The sequence below is a fragment of the Apium graveolens genome, chromosome 4 (genome assembly GCF_009905375.1).
Source record: "Apium graveolens cultivar Ventura chromosome 4, ASM990537v1, whole genome shotgun sequence".
NCBI classification, from domain to species: Eukaryota; Viridiplantae; Streptophyta; class Magnoliopsida; order Apiales; family Apiaceae; genus Apium; species Apium graveolens.
In genome coordinates, this window is record NC_133650.1 from 300,400,053 (window position 1) to 300,408,727 (window position 8,675).

Here is an 8,675-nt window from a genome sequence, read left to right on the forward strand (position 1 = left end):
ACTTATTTTTACAATTTTTTTTTTTAATAAAAGTTGAATGTTTTAATTTTTATTCAGAAAAATAAAAGTGTAAAAAAAATTACAGAACTATACTTTATATGCACTTTAAAATGCGTGTCGGACACTCTCTAAAAAATGTAAACAATTGAAAAGGACGGAGGGAGTATATGTTATATTTAAAAAATTTATCTGAGCCGAGTTACCGAGTCCGAGATAAACGAGCCGAGTCCCAGCCGAATATTAAAAAACTCGGCTTGGCTCGTTTAATTATATGAGCTTATTTTTTTGTTCGCGATCGGCTCGTTTAAGAAAACGAGTCTAGCCAAGTTCACTTAAGCGAACTGATCCCGATTTTTGTTCACGAACGGCTCTGTTCATTTGCAGCTCTATTCCCCTCCAATCTTACAAGGATTCGATTCATTAAGAAGTGGATATGGATTTTCACTCGTCGATAAAAACCATATCCGAACTACTAAACTTATACATTTATAAATTATTTATATATATAAATAAAATTTAACTATAATCAATTAATAAAATTAATTTATACGTATTGGTATTCTAATTTTATAAGTTATTTTATTGTATTTTCACATTAACTATTATTTCATCATATTAAAATTTCTTGTACACACCACATGTTATCATATTCAAATGAGTGAATCATGTATGTCACAAATTATTTTTATACATAATATTTTAGTTATTCACAGTTCACAACATTTTTTTTATTTTAATTTTTGAAAATGACATATGTAATTAATTCATATATTTTTGAAATTACAATGTTTTACTTTTATGTATTTATTTTATAATTATTTTAAACTGAACTAGTTTCACATATTTTCAAAAAAAAATTATTTTCACAACACCTCTAACTTAAAATAGTTTCTTGTGCTTTAGTTTTTTTTTATTATTGAACCATGTTAAATTAAAATTATTCATCTCAAAAAATTTAAATGGATCCAGTGGTCCGATCCGATAATCGAAGATCCTAATGAATTTGTTTATGAATTACGCTATTAAAAATCTGAAATTGATCCGATCTCAATCCAATCCAATAAATTTAAATGAATATGAATATGAATTTAATCAAATCCAATCCACATTTGAACACCAGCACAAGGATAACTTAGTCTGGTTCGCATTGTATATCTTCTAAAAAGGCACTTAAGCTTCAATTCGACGGAAATGGAATGAAATTTTATCATGTTTTACTAAAATTGCACCAAAATTTCCATCCTATTTTAGCCAATATTATTGTATGGTAATAATTCTATTTTAAATGAAAAATAGATTATGCCCATTATTTGATACGTTGGCGTCTTACGGATCGTAATATCTTAAAAATTTTATGCAAATCATGCTTTCCGGTAAGAAAAATATATTTAAAAAGAAATTACAATAGCGAATTTCGACACGTAATTCACAGAAAAAAATTTAGTCAAAACGGACACTGCTAAATAACTTATACGTAGATATTGTCAAATTAATTTTTCATGTGAATTTTAAGGTAATTTTCACTAGATTAAGTAAAATGAGAATGGTGGCTACAACCAGCAGAATAACAAATTCGCTACAATAAGTATTTAATAAAAAAATTTATTGGCTTAATTTGATTTAAAAATGTGCAATAACATGAATATTAGTAATATCCATACATTAAGAAATAAGATTTTTGTAACTCCCCAATCATTGATATTGTCACAGGAACAATATGTTTGATTCCCTTAACACAGATTAGGAGATTATAATTTTTGCCAGCTTTCAGTGTTAATGCCAAGCCTCTTATAAATACCAAATGATTTTACTCTACAAATCAGAGCTTCAACATACATAAACATTGCTCCATTTGCTTTTCTTTTGGTTTCTGTTCTTGATAGCTTGTTTAGAGATGGCCAAAAAGTTCAGCATTGGCCGCCAAAAGATCAAGATTGCGAAAATAGAGCGTAAGAATCACCTGCAAGTTACCTTCTCAAAGCGTCGATCAGGCCTTTTTAAGAAGGCAAGTGAGCTCTGTACACTTTGTGGAGTTGAGATTGCCATTATAGTCTTTTCTCCAGCTGGAAAAGTGTTCTCCTTTGGACATCCTAATGTTGAAGGTATAATTGATAGGTTTTTTAGTCGCAATCCTCCACCTTCAAACTCAAGCACTCTCCATCTCGTTGAAGCTCATCGTAGTATGACTGTTTGCGAGCTGAACTTCCATCTCACACAGATTTTCAATGAACTAGAGGGTGAGAGGAAGAGAGGAGAGGCACTTGATGACATGAGGCAAGCTAGCCAGAGCCAGTTTTGGTGGGAATCTCCAGTCGAAAAGATGGGATTTGATGAGCTTCAACAATTGAAGGACTGCATGGAAGCGTTGAAGAAAAATGTGAACAATCAAGCTAATAGCATCTTGATTGAGAATGCAAATTCTAATTTGCCACCTTTTGGTTTTAATGGACACAGGGCCTTTAATCAGTTTGAAGCTAAGCCTAATCAGATTGATCCTGCTTCTCATGTCCCTGGTTACGGATATGGTAATGGTTATTTTGGTCTGAGCAACTTTGCTGCGTAATCTGAGCTTGTGTCTTGCTAGACAGTTCTGAGTCTCCATTTTGATTGATGCTGTGTGGCTTTGCCGGAAAAGAAAGTTCATTTTTCTATCTATTGGTTAAAGTTGTAACTTAAATTTGACAAACAGTTTGATCTGAAGTTTATTCTGAGGTTGTAATGGATATTGTTTTTTGAAAATGGTCAGCTGCATATGTCTAAATATTCTTTAAGCTTAAAATGTCAATTACTATTGAAAAGTTATCAAAAAAGAGAGTTGGATGAACGCGTAACTTATAATCTTGTTTTTCATATCAAAACAAGTTATATTGGGAAAGAAAAATTACCAACTTTTTTTTGAAATATTAATAAAAAAGAAGAAGCAATTGATTAATCTATAAATTAGATTTGAAAGATGAACTTTGACTTACGACTCAAGGAACTGGATCTCGAAGGGAACGGGGTTTTGTCGTGCATTTGACAAACTCAGATTACAAATTTAAATAGGATATTAACATCTACCAACCCCCACTATATCTACCTTTACTATATATATTATATTTTGTTCGTTTCGGATATAGCATGACTTTTTTTGTACTGTATAAAATTCACACATTAACACTCGAGATCTTGTAATGAGTAGATACTTCCACAAAAGTATAATCGATTTTCTGATTAAATACAGTACGCGATATTTTTTTATACTTTTGGCATTCAATTCTAGCCATTTTCGCACCCTTTAATCGATCTAATCAACATATATACATATAACTCTCCCACCCCTTTTCATTACTAATGGATTATCCTTACTATTTTATTTTACTAAAAATGCAATGATCTTATTTTGTTTCTCGGTTTAAAACATATGTCTTTAGTTACATGAGAAGTATTTTTCTAAACATATTTTATCTTTACTGACTCAATTAAGATCCCTCGGGAATAAAATCTTACCCTTTTTCTATGTTAGCCAAACAGCCAGCCAGATGGAACGAGATTAAAATTTTTAATATTAAAAAAAATGTTTCATTTAAAATTACACAAAATATGACACGAAATTATGATATGAATGTACATAACATGAAACGAATTTTTAACTAGTCATGTTTTGGTTTACTATTCATTTAAACTAAACATAAAAGTTTCCTGATTTGAAGTATATAAAACAAACGAATTGTCGGGTTTAACTAAACATATACGAATTGGGGGGTTTAAGGTAAAAAGGTCTGAGCTTTAGTGGCTCTGAGGTATAGAGCATGGGTGTGTATGTACAGTATATGCGAAGAGGGGTTTTGGATATGAAGGAATTTATCTGATTCTGAAATGCAGTAACGCTGCAAGGGGTTTTGGGCTTGAGTAGGTAACCAAAATCGGCCTAACCCCAAATTTGTATTATAAATTTTTATGAATTGACTTGTCAGGACATATGTTCAAATTGAATTCGCAGACGCACATGAATGCATGCAAGATCTCATATTATTACGAGAAAAGTTATCTTTTGTTATAATTATTTGGACCCCTAGTATTTATAAGATTGGATTTTTTAATAATATTTTGGACCCCTAATATTTTGTAGTAGAGGGTTGTTTGGTTGAAATAATAATTGTTTGTTCTTTTTTATTGTCTCATTTTGAAACAAATAATAATGTTGCCATAAATACATATTATTACGGTACATTTACAGTCAACAATTTCATATACGACACAATTTTTTTTCGTATTTCGGTTTATCTTTTTCGTACACAAACACGTAATTGTAATTAAATAAATAAATTAAGAGGCGGTTTTGAATTTACCTTTGTTACACCACATGAACAAATATAAATTGACATAAATACTTATTTAAAGAAATATTTTAAAATTATTTAAATATATTTTATAAATGTATATTGTATTTATAATTATTATAAAACAAAATAGAAAAAATTTCAAATTCAAATATTTGACAACACTTATAACTTATTGACTTAAACTCAATTAATAAAAGTACTCCTAACAAAAAAATTATATTGAAAAAGAAAAATCATTATTTTGTGAAAATGTTAAAAACAAAATAAGAAGCAATTGATTAATTTATAAATTAGATTTGAATGAGACCTTTGACGATTTTCGCTTGCGACTCAAACTGGAGGAACCTAAATATGGAAGCGAACAAGGGCTTGTCGTGCATTTGACAAACTCACCACACATATTTCAAGTAAAATGTGTCACGTGCACATACGAGTAACGTAACTCATAGAATTTCCTTTTCGCTTCCCATTCTGCTAGTAATAAAAAGATATGCGAGAACTCTTACCCATGTCTCCATATTTTTTTAAATTATTTGCTGGAGTTGTTCGATTATAACTTGAGGCGCTACTTCAATGGCTCGATCTGAAAGACGACCGTCTCTACAAGTTTTAGTACCATATCTTCCAAAACCAAGTTGTATACCGTCTTGTTTGCAACCTCTACTATATCCTCGTTTACGATATATATGTATATATATATATATAATATTTTGTTCATTTCGAATAGGGCGACCTTTTTTTAGTACATGAAATCCATATACGGGGTCAGAGGATTTGGTCATCACGATGAAACCTCAATCCAAGATAAATTGTTTAATCAATAAACAAATGTCAGCAGAAGATATTTAACATCTATGACCCCTAACTAATCCAAGATCTTTTAAGATTACAGTTCTAGAAACAAGAATTCCAAATTCAATAAATACATTTTTCACTTTCTTTTAAAATAATTCTCAATTCAATACCAAACCCACTAGTATAACTTTGAAAAGAAGTACACTAGTCCCAACTATAAAATAACATAATATATAATATAATATAATATAATATAATATAATATAATATAATATAATATAATATAAACAACTTTACATAACAGAACTTACACTAGTCCGCAAACCCTGGACCAACCACCTTCCAAAAGCTTCTTCATTGCTTCCTAGAATTACACGGCTAAATATATATAATATTTTGTTCATTTCGAGTAGGGCGACCTTTTTTAAGAAAATGAAATCCATACTTTGACAAATGAGATTTTGTAACAAGTAGACACTTCTGCAGGAGCATAATCGATTTTATCGTTAAATACATTACGAGATATTTTTTCATACTTTTCATATTTAGTTCTAACTATTTTTTGCACCCTTTAATCGACCTGAACAACATTAACACATATAAGGATCCCCTCCACCCTTTTTCATTACTAATGGAATATCATTCATTATTTTACTAAAATTGGAACGCAGTGATTTTGTTTTATTTCAAGGTTAAAAACAAATATATTGAGTAACAGGAGAAGTACTTTGTTGAACAGGTTTTATTTTTACGGACTCAATTAAGGTCCCTCGAGAACGGAATGCTGCCATTTTTCTATGTTAGCCAAATTGTCTGGATGGGATGAGACTAAAAATTTAATCGAAATTATAATATTTAAATAATGTTTTGGTCAAAATTATATAAAATATGACACAAAATTACACGACATGCAGGTACATGTACACGAACGAATTCTTAAGTAGTCATGGATTTAGTATTCATTTAAACTAAACACGAAAGTACAAGAAGACGTGAAAGAATATAAAATGAACAAATTATCAGGTTTAAGTACAAATCATCGTTCAACAAAATAAAAAATGAATTGACACCAGTACTAAAACATGAAAACTCCATTCAAATAAAAATGATTTTGAAGTGAAATTAAAAAATTAAAAATAGTTCAATTTAAATGTTTCAATTTCGATAAAATATTCTAACTAAATTGATTAAAACCGGACCTGTTAATAATATAAATAAATAAATATTATTCATATTTTATATAACTATTTGCTATTGCATTTTTAGGAACAAGAGATATATGATTCTTGTTCCAATTTTATCCGAAAAATAAGCCGAATGCATTTTAGATAGGGTCGTAGAAAGGGAGGGAGGGAGGGTGGTTCTTGTTGTTTCCACTTTTTTCTCAAAGTTATTCCTCACCAGTCCTCACACTAGCACTCCCGCATAATACTTGGTGTTTGGTACTTGATTGACAAAAATTCAATCTATGTTCCACGTTCTTTCATAATAGCAAAAGCAATCCTCCTTTCTTTTTATCTTTCAAAGCTTGTCTATGCACGGTTTATCATCGTAAAATCGAAAATGAGTGTTTAACATGCGGAGGATTGCCATCAAAATTTGAGTAGAATTATAGTATTTCTTAACTTCTTTGGGCACAACCTGTTGTAGAAACATTGCTAGTTTCTTGGCAAAGGTATATGATAATGTTATTGAATATAATGTAAATGCAAATTATTCTCTGAAAAACGATATTGTCACTTTATTTGCATAGGTACATATAGGAAGATTAAAGCTGATCAACGAGATGTGCACCAAGGAATTATCATCATAAATATTTAGTTTAATAGCATGATTAGTAAATTAACGACATAAGATCAGTTAAACTTGTAGTATTCAACTCCCCTTCTTCCAAAAACAGCTCTGCTCCCGTCTTCCCATCCAATCTTATAAGGATTCGATTCATTAAGAAGTGGATGTGGATTTTCACTCGTCCATAAAAACCAGATCCTAACTACTAAACTTATACATTTATAAATTATTAATATATATAAATAAAATTTAACTATAATCAATTAAACTTATAAGGATTCGATTCATTAAGAAGTGAATGTGAAAGTGTTCATGGCCGACTTCTCAGTCTTTGGCGATTCATTTGATGAGTGCTTGCAAAATCTTGGACACGTTCTCAAGAGGTGTGTTGAGACCAATCTGGTTCTCAATTGGGACAAATGTCACTTTATGGTGCGACAGGGCATTATTCTTAGGCACAAGGTTTCTAGTAAGGGTCTTGAGGTGGATAAGGCCAATATGGGTCATTGAGAATCTTCCTCCACCTATTTCTATTAAGGGAATTCATAGTTTTCTTGGTCATGCGAGGTTCTACAAGTGTTTCATCAAAGACTTATCTAAGATTTCGAAGCCATTGTGCAGGTTTTTAGAGAAAGACGTCCCTTTCAGGTTTGATGACGAGTGCCTCGCAGCTTTCGAGAAATTGAAGAAGAGTTTAATCATGGCACCAGTCATAACTGCACTTGATTGGAATAAACCTTTTGAGATGATGTGCGCTGCAAGTGACTATGCAGTTGGAGCAATTCTTGGACAGAGGAAGAACAACATATTTCATGAGGTCTACTATGCTAGTAAGACCCTAAATGGTGCCCAACTGAATTATACTACTACGGAGAAAGAGCTTTTGGCTATTGTCTATGGTTTTGAGAAATTTCGATCTTATTTACTTAGGACTAAGGTGACAGTTTTCACTGATCACGCTGTAATTCGATATCTCGTCTCAAAGAAGGACTTGAAGCCTAGATTGATTAGATGGGTTCTTTTGCTTCAAGAACTTGAACTAGAGATCAAGGACGGAGAAGGAACTGAAAATCAAGTCGCTAATCATATCTCGCATTTAGAAAATCCTAATGCTACTTCATTGGAGAAGACATTGATAAATGAGTCTTTTCCCGACGAGCAGTTGTTTGGAGTGCAAGAAGAAGAACCGTGGTTTGCAGACATTGTGAACTACCTTGTGAGTAATATCATGCCTCCTGACTTATCTTAGGCTCAAAGGAAGAAATTTCTACATGAAGTAAAGTGGTATGTGTGGGATGAGCCATTTATTTTTTGACAAAGAGCTGACCAAACCATCAGAAGATGTATTCCCTACATCGAAACGGGGGGATCTTGCGAGATTGCCACTTAACAGCTTATAGAGGACATTATGGAGGAGAAAAGGCAGCAGCTCGTGTTCTTCAAGCAGGTTTCCTTTGGCCGACATTATTTAAAGATGCTCATCAGTTTGTTTTGAAATGTGATCGATGTCAATGGGTGGGTAATATGTCTAAAAGGGATGAGATGCCTCTTAATGTGCTTCTCGAGGTTGAAGTCTTCGATGTTTGGGGAATTGACTTCATGGGGCTATTTGTCTCATCTTGTAACAATCAGTATATCTTGTTGGCGGTTGATTACGTGTCGAAATGGGTTGAAGTTAAGGTGTTGTCAAAGAACGATGCGAAAGTGGTGCTTAATTTTCTTCATAAGCAGATATTCACAAGGTTTGGAACTTTAAGAGTCATA

At 31.7% G+C, this 8,675-nt stretch overlaps 1 protein-coding gene across 1 annotated transcript; it reads left to right on the forward strand.

Annotated features, from left to right (window-relative positions):
* The first annotated feature begins 1,894 nt into the window (after nt 1-1,894).
* LOC141719931 (agamous-like MADS-box protein AGL62) lies at nt 1,895-2,563 on the forward strand. Its single transcript, XM_074522293.1, has one exon. The coding sequence runs from the start codon at nt 1,895-1,897 to the stop codon at nt 2,561-2,563; it is 669 nt and encodes a 222-aa protein (XP_074378394.1).
* Nucleotides 2,564-8,675: the final 6,112 nt, after the last annotated feature.